Source organism: Accipiter gentilis, chromosome 29 (assembly GCF_929443795.1).
Source record: "Accipiter gentilis chromosome 29, bAccGen1.1, whole genome shotgun sequence".
NCBI classification, from domain to species: Eukaryota; Metazoa; Chordata; class Aves; order Accipitriformes; family Accipitridae; genus Astur; species Astur gentilis.
This window is the reverse complement of record NC_064908.1, coordinates 5,923,847-5,941,534: the sequence shown is the minus strand read 5'-3', so window position 1 is coordinate 5,941,534 and position 17,688 is coordinate 5,923,847. Positions and strand designations below refer to the sequence as shown.

General features: G+C 54.3%; 1 protein-coding gene across 4 annotated transcripts; it reads left to right on the top strand.

The window, feature by feature from the left end:
• The first annotated feature begins 1,407 nt into the window (after positions 1-1,407).
• RAB44 (RAB44, member RAS oncogene family) lies at positions 1,408-17,268 on the top strand. 4 transcript variants are annotated; one of them, XM_049832575.1, is made up of 17 exons: positions 1,409-1,656; positions 3,131-3,356; positions 3,453-3,567; positions 3,832-4,003; positions 4,310-4,453; positions 4,816-4,906; positions 5,029-5,124; positions 5,469-5,656; positions 6,054-6,102; positions 6,427-6,521; positions 7,047-9,771; positions 10,657-12,679; positions 13,175-13,256; positions 13,603-13,717; positions 14,491-14,592; positions 15,414-15,490; positions 15,940-17,268. In XM_049832575.1, the coding sequence occupies exons 2-17, from the start codon at positions 3,147-3,149 to the stop codon at positions 16,022-16,024; spliced, it is 6,369 nt and encodes a 2,122-aa protein (XP_049688532.1). In that variant the 5' UTR covers positions 1,409-1,656; positions 3,131-3,146; the 3' UTR covers positions 16,025-17,268. The 4 variants fall into 4 exon arrangements, with proteins under 4 accessions (XP_049688530.1, XP_049688531.1, XP_049688532.1 ...); XM_049832576.1 differs by having other exon boundaries at positions 1,410-1,656; positions 7,047-8,716; positions 12,089-12,679; XM_049832573.1 differs by having other exon boundaries at positions 1,408-1,656; positions 7,047-12,679.
• Positions 17,269-17,688: the final 420 nt, after the last annotated feature.

Here is a 17,688-nt window from a genome sequence, read left to right as displayed (position 1 = left end):
CTTGAAATGCTTGCAGAGCACTATCATGCAGCCTTTTAGCTGCTGCTGAATCAAGCCCTACAGTTACAGCCCTTTTAATCTTTCCCCTTACATCAGTCCTTCCAGCCCCCTTGGCTGCTGCCAGCTGCTCCCCTCTACTGTCACCTCCTGTTTGTCAGGAGTGGCGATAATGGAGGAAGCAAGAAATAAATCAGCAAATACCCCCTTGTCCCTGTTTGTGGGGCTCTGAGGACAGCCACGGGCTGACTCTACCGTGTAAGAGGGAGTTTGGGACCTGGGCTTGAGTTTTGCACCCCCCTGGCAGACCCCAGCCCCACACCACCTCTCCTGGGTGCGGGAGGACTGTGTCCCCCCAGCTTTGGGGACACAAAACGGTGATGGGCTTCCAGCAGCTGAGGGACAGATGGAAACCTTGCACTTTCAGTGCGCTCTCCCAGGGATATTTAGGGTTTTCCCCAAAAAAGCATTCTCAGGGAAAACAAAGCCAAAATTCAGTTGTCTTTCTGCAGCAGGTGAACAGCCCCAAGGATTGTAAGAAGCTGTGACACACCTGAGCTCAGAGGTGGTTTTTGTAAGCTGAGCACCCCAGCCTGGCCTTGGGGTTACTTCAATCTGGGGTAACAGACACCAGCTTTGCTCGGAGAGTGGAGAGAAAAAAACAGTTGAGCCTTGAACTGGTCTACAGATGTCCAAGAGGAGTTATTGCACCTGAGCTGGCTGCTGCTTCCTTGGGTTAAATGGCAAACGAGCAGGGCTGGGCCGTGACTGGGTGGGTGTGATGGGGAAGGGCACCTGCGCAGCCGGTTCCCTGCAAGTGATTTAACCAGCTTGGGTGGGGAGAGACAGGCAGTGCCCAGGCTCAGACCCGTGCTGTGAGCCAGTGGGTGTTAATTCTAGTTATAACTTGAAGATAATAGTGTTTCCCCTTGCTCGGGATCTCTTCCCATTTGCAGTTAAAATGAAGCAAAAATGCACGTAACCCATCTAATTCCCCTGTTCCCTTGCAAACCAGAGTGGGTGCAGACCGCAGGCAGTCAGTGGGTTTGGTGCTGACTTTAAAGCTGGTTTAATAATTCATGCAGGACCCTTGAAAAATACGTCAGTGTGAGTAGCACAGTGGGGGAGATCTCCAAATTCTGGGGCCAAAGACCTTCCGCGGCAAGGGTTGTGGGTTTGTTTTGTCTCTGGTAGGATGTTATAATCTGTGGGTTATATATAGTCTTGTAGTTTGGGCTATTCAGACTCTTAAAATAACATTTACTGTTTCTCTGATGCTTTTCTCCTGCCCCAAACACCTTCCAGTATTGACTGGACTATTGCAAACAAGGAAAGGATGGGGACTTCTGCTGTGGTTCCCGATGACACCTGCAGTGCCCTTGCTTTGGGATCTGGGGGGAGCTTGGGGGAACAGTGACCCTCCGGACGGGCCCTTCTCACACCCTGTTTGCAATGCGGCAAACAGGAAACATGTGAGCACCGGCAGTTGAGTGTAACCCAAAAACGGAAAGCCGCCTTGAGTAAGAGAGAAAATGAGAGCTCGGGCGCCTGGCAGGTCAAACACCGTCAGCACAGGACCACAGGACCAGCATCCCTCCCAGCCTGGGGAGCCTCTCTGTCCTGTGCACCCCAAAACTGAGGGTCCCTCTGGGCACACAGGTAAGGTAAGCTTTGGTGCTCTGGGGATAGCTCATGCGTCGCCTTGAAAAATAGAAAAGCAAGGAAAATAAGGGGGTTTTCTCACTGTCGGTGAGCTGGGGAGGCTTTTTCTGGCTGCCAGTGGGGGGACTGAGGCTAGGGGCCCTTTTCTGATGGCTGGGAGTATCGTGGGGTGTTTTGGAGGGGAGTCAGGTCGTCAGGAGTCACTGATGCTGTGACGGGGGGGGGGGTCCCTGCTCAGCCAGGATTGGGAGGTGCGTGGTTCCCAGCCCAGCCCCCCTTCTTGTTCTGCACCTCCTTTGTGTGGTGGGCTCAGCTCAGCCCCTTGAGGCTGGGGCAGGTAACTGGGGGCTTTTCAATGCCTTAACCAACCCCATCTGCCCCCCGCTGAGCTCCTGCTTCTGCTGTCTTAGAGGCTGGGACCACCATAAAGGCACCTGGTTTCTGTCCCTGGCTTGCGGGGTGTCCCGTGGGGCTCCAGTGACTCCTCAGAACCCCCTCGTGTCCACGTATTGCTACTGGATAGCGCTTGCAAGTGTTGCGCTTCAAGGGGATGGGGATGTTTTTGGGCTCTGTTCCCACGTTTCTGGTGTACCCCAGGATTTAGCAGAATCGCTGTTCATGTTGCAGAAGGAAAGGGGCAGAGGGCTGGAGTAGCTGGGACGGGGGTCCCTGGGCCGGGAACAGAAAGCCAGGCTGTGACCATCAGGTGCCTCAAGCATGGCCCTCGCTCTCCATCAGCCTCTCTCTGTGGCCATGGCTTCCTCCGCTCATTTTTTCAGCTTTCTCGTGCAGAGAACAGCCCCTCACGGTGATGGTGCAGTAGCTGCTGGTGATGTTGCCACCCATCCAGGATGGGGAGAGGGGAGTGGGAGGAGGGGGGGTCCCAAGCTCAGACCCCACATGCTGGGGCGAGCGCGCAGGCATGATGGAAACCTCCCCGAGGTCTCACACAGCTCTCCCCGGAGGTGACTCACGGCTGTGAAAGCTGGGGGAGGAATTTTAAAAGCTGCTGCTGAGTTCCAAGAAAGCAGGTGGAGCCAGCACATTTTGCCCAGATCTCCAGCATCACCCTGGCTGGTCCTTTGCTGGTGTCACCTCTTGGCTGTGTCACCTCCCCGGTGACCCTTGAGCTGTGCTGGTGCCCTGTGCATCCTCCACAGCCAGGGCAGAGCATGGACAGATTTGGGATGGGTGCTTGACCGGTGGCAGGAGAAGCCGTTCACCCAGTGGGTGCTGGGCTTGAAGCTGGTGGGGACGGCTGACGCTTGCTGTGGGTCGAGGCTCCGTTTATGCCGTGCAATCAGAGATAAGTGCCTCCCTTCCTATTGCCAAACCCGGGGGCCCTTTACACCAGCCAAAATGAATGTCCAGCTCAGTCCCGCTCCGCCATCTCCCATCACACCAGAGCAAAGGTCTCCGGCAAGGAGAGAGCTGGCTGAGGCTCAGCACCCGCTGTTTTCCCCCTCAACAGGACTGAGCCAGGAGCCATGGCAGAGCGCCGGGCGGCCACCAAGGGCCGACGTATGGGCTCCAGCCGGCGAAGGCAGCTGCAGGAGGGCTCCGGTGAGGCACCGGCAGCAGCTCCCAGCCCCAGCGAGGAGCCGCCGTGGGCATCCGAAATGGTGCAGAGAATGCAGGACTTCTTTAGGAAGCAGGACAAGGACCAGGCGGGGTTCATCACCCGCTCAGACATGCAGGTAAGGGATGGGGATATCGTCTCGTGTCAAACGCTGCCGTGGTGGCTGGAGCCTGGATGATGGGTAGGTGTTTCCCCTGATTTGCTTTGTTCTTAGAAATTGCAGGAGGAAGATTTCCCATGCAGCACAGAGGAGCTGGAGCTCATCTTTGATGGGCTGGATGCTGCCGGCACCGGGCAGTTAAGCACCGAGGAGTTCACTGCCGGGCTCTGTAAGTGCCAGCACGCTGCCTCCAAGCAGCCTGGGCTGATCCTGGACATGGCCCCGGCGGGGGAACCTGAAACACTCCCCTTGCTGGGTGGCATACGATGGCCCAAAAAGCGTCCCCATGCCCGGGTCTCAGCCTATGGCTGGCATGGTGAGGGGTCCTATTGTGCTGAAGCGGCTTGTCGAAGCCATGGGGTGGGAAGTGTCGGGGTTTGGGCTTTGCTGCCGCCCTGGCTGGGCACTGAGGGTTTGGGGTATCTGTTGGCAGGGCAGTTCCTGAGCTCCCAAAAAACTACCAGGAACCACCGCCGGCGGAAAACGGCATCCCGGAGGGTCCGCTTGGCCCTCCCCAGCCCAGCGTTGGATGGGGCGAACAGTGAGGAGCAGAGACACTTTGCTGCCTTCATGGAGCAGCTGGGCACGGACAACGTCTCTGACGAGTAAGCCACCCTGTTTAACACCCATGGGTGTCCTGCAGGATGGGGCTGAGCTGCCCTAGGGGGAAAGGCTTGGGACAGGGCAGGGTATTCCCCTCATTTAATCCCCATGCAGGCAGTGAGCACAGAAATGGTTTGGAGGTGCCTTTGGCCCAAGCGCAGGAGCAGGGGACAGGATCACAGTCACCCCAATGCTCAGCTGTCCCCCAGGACCATGTGTCCTGAACGGTGTGAGCTAAATGACCTGGGATCCCATAGCTGGCCCGGGTTTGGGGGGATGCTCACCACAAAACACCCCTCTCCCGGCAGACAGGAGATCTGGCAGCTCTGGGTGAAGCTCCGGGAGGACGAACCCCAACTCCTGGGCAACCTGGAGGACTTTCTGGCCAAGATGAGGCACCGTATCCAAGAAGCCAGGAGCAAGAAGGAGGCTTTGAAGGCGACCCTGAACAAGTGAGTCACCCCAGGGCAGTGGAGAGGGACGGGGTGGGAAGGATGGGGACAGGGATGGGACCCCCTGCTCACCCCAGCTGTGGAGATGCACCCAAGGAGGGAGAAATCTGGGTGCTTTCAGCATCTCCATCAGTGGCTAGAACAGCGGTTTCACTGGGAGCTGACGTTTGGGGCCGGGCTCCCTCTACAGTCACACACGGGATGGCAAAGTGCCGGACTCAGACTGCTGGACACGGCTGGGTGAACCCCTCCGGGCTGACCCAGCTGCAGCCTGCAGGTCCCATGGGCAATGTGGGGTCCCAGGGACCTGCACCCACTGCAGCAGGGTCTGACCACCCCTCTGGCTGTGCTATCTTCGGCAGGCGTGTGGCTGAGCATGACAAGGAGGTGCAGCAGCTCTGTGAGGCCCTGGAGCAGCAGATTCAGCAGGAGCAGCAGCGGCTGGAGCAGCAGGTGGGTCACCAGCTATTCCTCTCCCCTTGCCATCCACCCTGGGAGCGGACCCAGCACCCTCAAACCCCTGTGGCAGCTCCCAGGTGGGTGAGTGGGTGCTAACATCCTTGTTGCTATCCCAGAGCGTGGCCCGGAGCCACCAGCACAGCATGGAGCTGCAGCGAGCACTGGATGCCAGCGAGAGGGAGGTGCAGCGCTTGGTCATGGCGCAGGTGGAGGTGAGCTGGCCCCAAGCCCCAGCCCCCCATCGTGTGTACAGGGTCTCCGGGCTGTGCCCATAGCAGAAACAGGGTGTTATACAGGTGATCCTGGTCTGTCCCCACCAGCCTTTGATGCGGGTTGTCACATAGGACCTCCATCACTACCACCTTTGCCACCCCCATCCCCGTGCTCCCCTCCATCCCCAGAGGACCCAAGTTGAATTTCCTACCCACCACCTTCAGGGGGAAAAATTCATCCCCGGGTCTAGAGGAGATGGTTATCCATAATTTGTTTGCATGAGGGTCCTGGCAGGGTGTGAGGGTCCTGGCGGGGTGTGAGTGTCCTGGCTGCCATCCCACAGCTGGAGACGCGGTGCCGCAGCCTCCGCAGCATGCGGCAAGCCACCAGCACTGAAAACCAGCAGCTGGAGGAGAGCAACCGGGTGCTGGAGGACCGCCTGCAGCACCTCCACCAGCAGCTCCAGCAGACCCACAGGCGCCTGCAGACAGCGAGGGCTGCGGTGGCTTGGGAGAACGTGGAGGAGCCTGGGTGAGTAGCTGAGAGACCGGCATCTCCCTCTGCACCTACGAGGTTTCCTCCTGGGCCTTGCAGTGGATGGGGAATGAGTTTGATAGGTCTCGGCCATTGCTGTGCTTCAGTGGTCTCCACGGTGTAAATTAATCATGGCTTGGTGTGAAATGCATCAGAAAAAAAGCCAGGATTATCAGCACCATGCACTGAACATGTCCCTGTAGGGCCGTGCTAGCTGAGATGGGGATGTCCTTCACCCAGAAAGACCCAACAAGGACTGATCCAAGGGTTGTGGGTTTTGCTGTTCTGCTCCAGTCCATCGCTGCCTCCAGGGCTGGGGACTACCCTGGGGCAGGGATGGATGTGGTGAAGAGGATGCAATTGCCATTTTGACCCCTGTGCTCTGTGTTTGCAGGGACAGAGTGGCTGCAGAGCTGCCTGGAGAGATGCCCCCGTCCCCACAGGTACTGCAGCTGGGTGTGTGGGGATGGGGTGGGGTGTCCGTGCTCCAGGGCCTTGTGCTGTTCAGTTTGGGACTGCTGGGGACCCCAAAAGCACAGGATGCTTCTGCAGCAGAGGCAATATCTCCCCTGAAAGCTCTCTCAACTGGGTCAGCATGGTGCCATACAGATGCTTGGGAAGGGGGGGGTAGCAGCATGTTACTTCTGATACCCCCCAAGATTTTGGGTGGGTACGTCTCTCTGCCAGAGAGCTCAGCATCATTTCAGGTGGATATGCTCCTTCACCAAGCACTTTTCTCTCTCCTCTTCCCACCCTGTTTACTGCAGATGAGTCCGGAGAAGAGTGAGAAGTACCGCTCCGAGATGCGGACCAGGCTGGGGTCCCAGAGTGGCAAGCCCAAAGTCAAGAGCACCCACCAAGTGTAAGAGGTCCTCGGTCACAGCTGCTGCTTCAGCTCATGCCCTTGATATCTGCGAGCCAGTGCTAAGCACCAACTCCTTCACCGTCTCGAGGCAGAACGTGACATTAACTCCTTTTAATGCTCTTTTTCCACCCACTCATCTCTCATCCTGGAGATCAGATTGCTTACTCTGGCTTGCCATCCTGCATCGCTCCCTTGGCTCAGGCACTCACCGTACCTGGCCAAGAGTTGCCTTTTCATCTCCGATAATGTGAACACAGAGCCTGGGAAGAAGCATGCTAGCTTGCTGGGCAGGATATGGCCCCTGGTCTGTCTCCTTGGGTGGGCATCCCCCTTTCCCCTGTCCCCATCACTACCCATGTGAACCTTCAGTACACTCAGAGGGTAAATAGAGTCGGGTTGGAGAGGGACAGGGCGAGGTGGTGGAGGAGCGGACCCCCCCAGTGCCAGCCCAAGCAGTTGGGAGGGAGCTGCAGCCTGACCTGGAAACTGGACTGACCTCCCCCCATTTTGTGCCCTTTCCAGGGTGTGGGAAATACTGCCAGCAGAAATAAGCCTTTTGGGAGCCCCGCCGAGAGCGAGCTCCGTGGAAGAGGACCCCTTCCCAGAATTTCTCAAAGAGGAACGTTTTTCTAACCAAAGCTCTTTGCTAAGAGAGATGAATGATGCAATAGCGGCTCTGAGCAAACAGCTGAAGCCACAGGCACTGGGTACAACCCCTGTGCTGGCAGACGCTGTCTGTCACCCCCAGGATGATGCTGAGCCCCAAACAGGGCCAGAGGCAGCCACAGCCCATGGCACAACCCCCAGGGTCCTGCAAGAGACCCTCCCCAGCCACGTCGCTCACGAGCTGTTTGAAGGAGACCTGAAAGAGGGACCAGCCGCAGCTGAGCTTTGTGCTCCGGACACGACACAGGCTGGTGCGTCCATGGGAGCCAGGCACTGCAGGGCTCAGGAGCCAGGGGCAGAGCAGGGAGAGAGCTCAGAGGATGCACGGAGGATGTTATTCCTGCAGAGAAAGGGCACTGGTGTGAAGGAGCTGATGCTAAAGGCGACTCAGCATCTGCAACAAGCACTGGGAGAGAGCACAGAGGGAGGAGAGCAGGCACTGATAGAGGTGGAGGGAGAAGGATGGATGCAGGAAAAAATAGGTTGGGAAAAGGCACAGCCCCCAGGAGAAGCTGAGGAGGTGGCATTAAGCCAGGGAGAAAATCTGGAGACAGGTCTGGGGCCACCTGAGCCTGGGGAGGCAGGACTAGCAGTGGGATGGCAGCTTGCTACAGATGAGCTTGGCCCAGCTGTGCCTCCAGGAGAGCATGCACAGCCCCTGGACATGGGTCTGGGGGAAGAGGCTGACCTGCCATCGGGGCTCTCAGAGAAACTTGAAATAAACCCAGGAGAGCACCTGGAGCCAGAGCCACCATCCCAGGTTGAGGCACGAATGGGAGCAGCCCAGAAGGACGGTGTCCTCCCCGAGGTGACAGTGGCTCCTGGCCCCGGGATGCTGGACGAAGAGCATGTCAGTGCAGAGGTGCAGCCCCAGGGAGAAACCTTAGATGCTGACGTGCTGCCAGCCCCAGCTCAGCATGGAGGGAGCAGCAGAGCCAGGACCGAGGAAGGGGAGGTGGAGGTAACACAACCCAGGGAGGCAGAACCGCAACCGCAGGGTGAGTCTGCGAGGGGAGAGGCAGGATGGGGAGGGAGCGTGGGTGCAGAGGTGCCGCTGCCGGCGGCTGTGCCACCCGCCGACATGCAGGAAGGTGGAGCGGGAACAGATGTGCAACCGCTGGAGGCCCAGAGCAACGATGCCAACATGCAGCTGCTTGCAGAGGTGAAGGCAGCTCTGCAGCCCCTGAGCGAGGCCGGCTCTCTGGGGACAGAGCAGGGAGGGAGCATAGCTCCAGGTGTGCAACCACCGGAGGAGGTTGATAAACCAGAGTTAGGGCTGGGGGAGGAAATGGATGCTGCTGCAGTGCATGGTGAGGGTCATTCCCCAGCAGAAGCACCTGCAGGTAGCCCAGATCTGGGTGGGCTGTTCCCAGTTAAGGCTCAGGCACTGGAAACGGTGGAGACAGAGGACTCCCAGGCAGACACGCAGCTGCATGGAGGTGCCAGCCCAGAAACCCTCCAGGGAGGGGGCAACTGTGCAGCCATACATCTACTGGAGGAGGCTGAGGATGGGGAACATAGACACGGTGAGTGTGGGCTGCCACAAGAGGCTTTGCTTTACCCCCATGGAGTGACGATCAGGCAGGGAGAGGGGGCTGCTGCTGGTGTGCAGTCCCCTGAGGAGGCTATACTGTTGGACATGCTGGAGGTTCAGAGCTCTGATGCCAATGTGCAGCTGCTTGCAGAGGTGGATGAGCTCAGATTGACCCCAGGAGGGAGCAGTGAGGCAGATCTGCGGCTGCCAAGTGAGGTTAGGTCGCGAGGGACAGAGCAGGGAGGGAGCATGGCTCCAGATGTGCAACCCCTGGATCAGGTCGATACACCAGAGTTAGTGGTAATGGTGGAGGCAGAGGACTCCTGGGCAGAGATGCAGCTTCGTGGGGGTGCCAGCCCAGAAACCCTGCAGGGAGGGGAGGACGGTGCAGCCATGCAGCTTGGGGATGAGGCTGAGGATGGGGAACAAGGGCTGGGGGAACATGGGCTGCCACATGAGTCTGTGCTTTGTCCGCAAGGAGCAGGAGTTGGGCAGGGAGAGGGGGCTGATGCAGGCGTGGAACCGTGGGAGTCGGGTGAAAGCCTGGACACACTGGAAGTTCAAAGCACTGATACAAATGTGCAGCAGCCTGCAGAGGCAGATGAGCTCGAACTGACCCCAGGAGGGAGCAGTGAGGCAGATCTGCAGCTCTGGAGTGAGGTCAGCTCCCTGGGGACAGAGCAAGGAGGGAGTGTGGCTCCAGATGTGCATCCCCTGGACCAGGTTGATAAACATGATAAACAGGAGTTAGTGGAATTGGAGGCAGAGGACTCCTGGGTATACACGCGGCTTCATGGGGGTCTTGGCCTAGAAGCCCCACGGGGCAGGAAGACCAGAAGAGCTGTGCAGCTCGTGGAGGAGGCTGAGGATGGGGGACAAGGGCTGGGGGAACATGGGCTGCCACATGAGTCTGTGCTTGATCCGCAAGAAGCAGGAGTTGGGCAGGGAGAGGGGGCTGATGCAGGCATGCAGCTGTGGGAGTCAGGTGAAAGCCTGGACTTGCTGGAGGACCAGAGCACTGATGCCAATGTGCAGCTGCTTGCAGAGGTGGATGAGCTCAGATTGACCCCAGGAGGGAGCATGGAGGCAGATCTGCAGCTGCCAAGTGAGGTTAGGTCCCCGGGGACAAAGCAGGGAGGGAGCTTGGCTCCAGATGTGCAACCCCTGGATCAGGTCGATACACCAGAGTTAGTGGAAATGGTGGAGGCAGAGGACTCCTGGACAGACACGCAGCTGCATGGGGGTGCCAGCCCAGAAACCCTGCAGGGAGGGGAGGACCATGCAGCTGTACATCTCGTGGAGGAGGCTGAGGATGGGGGACAAGGGCAGGGTGAGCATGGGCTGCCGCATGAGCCTGTGCTTGATCCGCAAGGAGCAGGAGTCGGGTGTGGAGAAGGGGCTGATGCAGGTGTGCAGCCCCCTGAGGAGGCTGTAATCCTGCACACACTGGAGGTTCAAAGCAGTGATGCAAACATGCAGCTGCTTGCAATGGTGGATGAGCTCGAACTGACCCCAGGAGGGAGCAGTGAGACAGATCTGCAGCCCCTGGGTGATGCTGGCTACCTGGGGACAGAGCAAGGAGGGAGCATGGCTCCAGATGTGCAACCCCTGGACTGGGTTGATAAACCAGAATTAGTGGAATTGGAGGCAGAGGACTCCTGGACAGACACACAGCTGCATGATGGTCTTGGCCCAGAAGGCCCATGGGGAAGGAAGACCAGAAGAGCCATGCAGCTTGGGGATGAGGCTGAGGATGGGGGACAAGGGCAGGGTGAGCATGGGCTGCCACATGAGTCTGTGCTTTGTCCGCAAGGAGCAGGAGTTGGGCAGGGAGAGGGGGCTGATGCAGGCGTGGAACCGTGGGAGTCGGGTGAAAGCCTGGACACACTGGAAGTTCAAAGCACTGATACAAATGTGCAGCAGCCTGCAGAGGCAGATGAGCTCGAACTGACCCCAGGAGGGAGCATGGAGGCAGATCTGCAGCTGCCAAGTGAGGTTAGGTCCCCGGGGACAGAGCAGGGAGGGAGCTTGGCTCCAGATGTGCAACCCCTGGATCAGGTCGATACACCAGAGTTAGTGGAAATGGTGGAGGCAGAGAACTCCTGGACAGACACGCAGCTGCATGGGGGTGCCAGCCCAGAAACCCTGCAGGGAGGGAGCGACCATGCAGCCATGCAGCTTGGGGTGGAGGCTGAGGATGGGGAACAAGGGCAGGGTGAGCATGGGCTGCCACATGAGCCTGTGCTTGATCCGCAAGGAGCAGGAGTTGGGCAGGAAGAGGGGGCTGATGCAGGTGTGCAGCCCCCTGAGGAGGCTGTTATCCTGGACACACTGGAGGCTCAAAGCAGTGATGCAAACATGGAGCCGCTTGCAATGGTGGATGAGCTCGAACTGACCCCAGGAGGGAGCAGTGAGACAGATCTGCAGCTCTGGAGTGAGGTCAGCTCCCGGGGGACAGAGCAAGGAGGGAGCATGGCTGCAGATGTGCAACCCCTGGACGAGGTTGATAAACATGATAAACAGGAGTTAGTGGAATTGGAGGCAGAGGACTCCTGGACAGACACACAGCTGCATGATGGTCTTGGCCCAGAAGGCCCATGGGGCAGGAAGACCAGAAGAGCCATGCAGCTTGGGGATGAGGCTGAGGATGGGGAACAAGGGCAGGGTGAGCATGGGCTGCCACATGAGCCTGTGCTTGATCTGCAGGGAGCAGGAGTTGGGCAGGGAGAAGAGGCTGGTGCAGGCATGCAGCCCCCTGAGGAGACTGTAATCCCAGACACATTGGAGATTCAGAGAACCGATGTAAATGTGCTGCTGCTTACAGAGGCAGAGGAGCTCAAATCAACTTCAGCAGGGGGCACAGAATCAGATCTGGCACGCTTGGATGCGGCTGGGATGTGGGAAGGGGAGCAGAGCCAGCCTCCTAGTTTGGAGGCAGGTCTGTGTGCAGCTCACACCGCAGACACGTGGGAAGGAGCTGCTGGTGGATGTGTGTCCCCTCCACTTGAGGCTGCTTCCTATCCTGAGTGTGCCGCTGCTGCTGAGGGTCCTGGTCTGGAAGTAAAGCAGGGAGCACTCACTGGTCCTCATGGGCAGATCCTGGAGGACACCCAGACACTGGAATTACCACAGGGAGAGAGAGCTGCTGCAGAGGGGAGACTTCTGGATGGAGCTCAAGGTCTGGAGGTGGTGCAGGGAGAGAGGCTGGAGGCGGGGGTGAGTTTAGTTGAAACTCAGGGTCTAGGGCTAAAGCAGGGCCGTGATGATGGAGCGTTTGAGCTGGCCTCCCTGGTCTTCGAGGTGCCGTTACAAATCAGCACTCTAAAGTTGGAAACGATCATGCAGACGGATGTTCTCATTCCAGATGTGCGGCGGCTAGGCACTTTGGGACAGGCAGTCCAAAGCGAGCTTCAGGAGCAGGTCTCAGCACAGGCAGATAAGGTGAGGCTTCACACTGCTTCCCAGCAGCTGAAGGAGAAGCCACTGCATGGGATGGAAACAGAGCAGGTAGCTGCTGGACCTGCTGAACCTCCAAAACAAGAGATGCCGCCAGCATCAACCCTTCACATGAGGGTCCAACAGGAGGAAGATGCTGGGAATGACCAGCTGGGGATGGTCCTTGGAGACAGGTCACTGAGGGATGCAGACAACAGCAGCGTACAGCCTCAAAAGCAACACTTGGGAGAACAGAGTGAAGACCTTAATGTTGATCAATGGGAGAAGAAGCAAGAAGTTGGGCAGAAAACGAGCCAGAAAGGTGAGCCCAGCCCAGGAAAGCCAGGGGCTGTGACTGCAGATGGGGGAGGACCTGCCCCAAGGGGTTCTCCTGAAGCCTCCCTGGAGCCAGACCACCTCTACAACGTGCTGTTCGTCGGGGACTCCCACGTGGGCAAAACATCATTCCTGTACCGCTTGCACGCCGACACCTTCAACCCACACCTCACCGCCACAGTAGGTAGGTCTCCTCCAGCAACTCTCCAGCACGGCTCTGCACCTGCTTGGGTGACCTTCACAATCCCCTCTCCTCCACCCCACAAGCTTCTGGTGATTATTACATGCATGTTACAGCTCACGCCATGTGCTATACAACCTGTCACCAAGGACCAAATAGGACCACCGACTTCGCATGCCTGGATGCTCCTGAGCAGGCAATGCTGGTCCTCCTTGCTCTCGCTGGGGGCATCAATAGTAATGGCCCTGGTGCTTTCTTCCCTGCTTTGCCTTTCAGCTATATTCTTCTCTTTTAACCAACCTGGTTTTACTCATCATGAGACTAGAGACCTTCCCAAAATCCAGCCATCAAAGATCTAAAAGCTGGAGGTTCACTTAAGAGCAGCGCACTGAAGCTGCAGCCTCAGACCACACCTGCACCATGTGCTTTCTCCATCCATCCTCTGTCACAAGGATGAACTCTACAGTATCAAAATATCTCTTTTTTTTTGTCTTCTAGGACTGGATTATCAGGTCAAAAACCTCATTGTGGACAACAAGCGCTTTGCTCTCCGCCTGTGGGACTCAGCCGGTCAAGAAAGGTGAGGTGCTATCTGCCTAAGGAGAGCAACCTGTGGTTTTCTTTTTTTTTTTTTTTTTCTGGTAGTTTAGTGGAAAGGAATGTTCTTGGCTTTGCTAAGCAAAGGAGGGGTTGTTTAAGAAGGGACTCTGTACAGTGTGTGATCTGATAAAGAATAATAAAGGAAGTAATTAAGATAAAAATAAGCACTCGGGCTGTTTGTATGGCCTCTGTGATCAGGATAGGAGCAAAATCTGGGTTTTGCTTTTTTTGTAGACAAGCGTTTCCAGCTTTCCCACTGGGATTTCAGATCGCTCCTAGGCAAAAGCTCCTTAGACCTTATTGGTGACCATTTAAAATGTACACAGGTACCACAGTATGACCAAGCAGTTCTTCCGGAAGGCAGATGGCGTCGTGCTGATGTACGATATCACATCGGAGTACTCCTTCTCGGACGTGCGGTACTGGCTGAGCTGCATCCAGGTGGGTGAAGTAGAAAAACCTCATTCTGTCCCCGAGGTCTTGGAACTGGCAGTGAATCCGAGCTCAGCATTTCCCCACCTGACCTCTGCCACTGGTTAAGGATGGACATCTGGGGGTGACCAAGCCCTTTGTAAAGGGCATTCTGCTTTGTTTTGGTTAGAAAACAATTTTCCTCGGAGGATTTAAATTCAGATACCAAAAATTTTCACATTTTTGCAGTGTTTCCTGGGGTAATGTGTTGATAGCATCGTTATGATAATGATCAACTTTTTTAAAATCAAAAAGAGGAATGGAAAATGTTGAAAGTGATTTTGATAATGCTTTAAAATCAAGAATAGTCCACTTTGAGTCCTGGGAAATGGGAGGCAACTTGTGTCTTATTAAAAACTTTTTGTCAGAGATTTCCAGTCAAGTACAAAGTCAGCGTTTAAAAACGCTGGAACAAAATAGGATGTCACCTTGCTCAGTGCCTGTAGATGTCAGCCAGAGCATCTCCTGGATGGTTCCTGAAGTTGAACACAAAGTGAATTCACTACAAGGCTAATTCATCCAGTGCTCTGCCCTGTTAATAGACCAGGACAGATGATTTAAGGGGGGGAAAAAATCCCATTCTTAAATGCTGTTAAACTTGTTTAAGAATTTAAGGTTTTGTTATCAGCCCAAATCTGTGGGCATCCTTCCCGGTGCTCCAGGATGTGCCTAGACAGTGTGGCTGGCTGTGATTCAAGGGAGATTCAGACACGCTCCTGATCCTCCCCTCTTTAATTGCCCAGGAAGGAGCAGAAGACGGAGTTGCTATTCTGCTTCTTGGGAACAAAACCGACTGCGCTGAAGACAGAAAGGTCCCTACAGAGGAGGGGGAACGCTTGGCCAAGGTAGGTGCAAGGCCCTGCTAAAGCGTGCTGTCCACCCAAGTTGGGCAAGGACCACTGAGGATGGATGCCACCAGCCTGAGGACCTGAAGAAAGGTGGAAGCCCTTAACTTACCTTTTGTGCATTGGTGGCTGGCAAAGTGATCTCTGAACCCATCTTTCACCCTTCCTTGCCTTGCTTTCCCCTTGCTGCCCCAGTAAAACAGTTTATGAAACTGAATCTATAAATTAAAACATTTTCAGGTTTCTTTATCTTTGCTGTGAAGTGTCACATGTCTTCCCAGCATCCTATAAATAATAAAACCACCAAGCTCTATCCTATTTTAAAGAGACTGAAATGTTTAAAGTACAATTAATCTCTTCAAATGTAGATGGCTAATAAAAATTAGGTGAGAAGAATCTTACCTTTACTGACTTAATTTCAAAGTTTATGGGATTTGGGCCAGTATCCATTGAGCAGTTTTAAAAATGGAGACAGCAGGATAAGGGGTTAGATGCTTTTTTTCGCAAACTAGTCACTGGCAGGCACAAAAGACCTGGGAACATCTAGTTATGTCTCCGTATCCGCTCCATTAACCAGAGGGCATCACATCTCGTTCTGTCTGCAGTGTCGGCCTTTTCCTTGGTATTAAAAGTTGGTGTTGTAGCTACCAGACAACCTGGATTTCACACTTGTATTCCAGTAAATAGGTTACTGACTTATTTGTTTCCTTGAGTCACTCCTGTTTCCCCTTGACTGTGACTGTCCCATGGCTATTTACTCCCACATTAAACTACTCCAATGCAAGAATATTACATTTCTATTTGGGCTCACTGTCTTCCAGGAGCATCAGCTCATGTTTTACGAATGTAGTGCTGCCTCGGGCCACAATGTCTTGGAATCCATGGTCAACTTAATCAGGTGAGGCATGTGCTTGGATTTTGCCAGCTGTCCTGAATTTAATGGGCTTCCTACTGCTTTTTTAACTCCAAATGCTGGTGTGTAACTGTCACTTGAGACTCCATGTGCCCAAATGTCAGGGAAAACTCGGAGCAGCATGTGGATGCTGGGATGAGCCAGAGATAAGGTAAGATGTCTCCTGAGTAGTCAGCATTGCAAGGAGATTAACAAAACCCTTCTCAGGATGCTGCTGATTTCTCCCTGGGTTGACTGAAATAAATTCTGTCTGTGATTTGATTTCGGTTAGCATTTTTAGCAGAGCCCATGGTTCTCAAATAGGCCTGAGCTGGAAGGCTCCTAACTCCTTTCAGCCATGCTGAGCCTCCTTTACTGATGCTTGTCAAGGCAAACGGCAGAGCAATGCAAAATATGGAGGAAGTACCTGGCTAATTTGCTTCCTTTTCTCCCAGGTTGCTCAAAGTTCGTGAAGATGAATTGAAAAATAAAGCAGCAGAGGTACCAAAGCCACCCCAGAAGAAAAAGGGCTGCTGCTAGTGATGGACAGACCCCCCTTGCCTCCATGATCTGAAACTGCAGTGACAGCCAGAAAAGCATAAAAATAGCCCTCAGACACCATCTCTGCTCCCCATGTGTCTGCCTTGCCTGATCTCCCTCAGATGCTGAGAGCAAAAGCTGCTGCGGAGGAGCTGGCTGTCACCCGGCCCCTTCCCCGCTCATCTCCTGCCATTATCCCAGAGCACATAAACCCTCCAAAATACTTGTTGGGAAACTTTGCCACTTTCTTTTGGAGACAAAGAACAGGCTAAGGAAAGAGGCAGGAAAGCAATGCAGCTGGATCTGAGATGCTGGAATGATACTGGAAGCAGCAGGGAGCAAAACCGCTTCTTGGGATAAAAGAAATGAATACCAGGAGGCACCCGACAACCAGTGTATAAAACAAGGCGGGGGTTAGGGCCATCGGTGCTGCCATGCAGGGGTGACTTTTGCTCTGGCTTTGCAATCTGATCGGACTTGATCTGGAACAATGAAATATGCAATATGTCCTAAATGCACTTTGTAAGTCTTTCCAATTAGGCACGGTAAGCTAGTTTTTCCTCTTTCCTGGTTTATTGTGCCAGTGAGCAGTAATGGGTCTTGACAGAAAACTGCTAAAAACTTTGTTCAAAATAAATTAAAAAGCCCCAGTAGCGCATCCAGGATAATAGAAAGAGCACTGGGGTGGTGGGATATATGATCAGATAAATGCTTGCAAGACCTCTTTGCATTGCATTGCTCCCAGGGCAGATTTTTGCACTATTGCAGCAACTCTCAGGATGGGCAGGGAAGAGCAAGCTGCTGCACCCTGCCCTCCTGCAACTGAGACGGCTTCTTTATGAAATACTGAATCAGTTTTAAAAGGCAGCGTAAAAATTCTAAACAAGCACATGTCACAATTTCAAGTTTTTTTTTCTTTTTACAGCTTGATGCAGAGAACTGTGTTTTTGCAGAGAAGGACATACAGACTAAATAAGAATATGAATGTTATATGTTAGTATTTTTATATATTCATGTGTTGCCTCATCCCCCAGCAGTTCAACAGCTGTATTCAAGGACTGTGCTTACATGCAGATTTTGGGGAAATAATTCTGCTCAGATGGATTTGCTTTTTGTTGCCATTATTATTTATGTGTATATTATGGCAAAGCATAATAGTAGCCAGTTTCTGCTTTACAAAAATATAGTGACAGCGAGTTGGTTTTCTAATAACACTATATATTAAAAAAAAGTATATAATCCTGCATGTTTCTGACTCTGTTATAGCTCAGCTTTCCAGATGCCCATGTACATGTACCAGTTTTCTCTTTCCCTGCTTCAAACAGTTTTTAGCAGTCCCTGACTGATTTGCAAAGCTATGAGATGTTGCTACTCCTGTATGAATAAAGGCCTGAGTAACTGAAGCTAATCAACATCCCCATTGATGGAAAAATTGCAGTTTAAGTTTAGTCTTTATCAGACAATGTCAAATCTCCACGGGAGAGACCTGTAACACGCAGAGCCCGGCGTGAGCAGACTTTCTTGGTTCTGCTGCTCACAGAATTACCCCTTTAAAGGGGCCAGCTCTGTGTGATACCCAAAAGCGCTTGCTGGAAATGATGTTCATTTGCAAATGGAGATGAAGAGAGACCACTGATGGACCAAGTTCATGCTCAATAAAATCA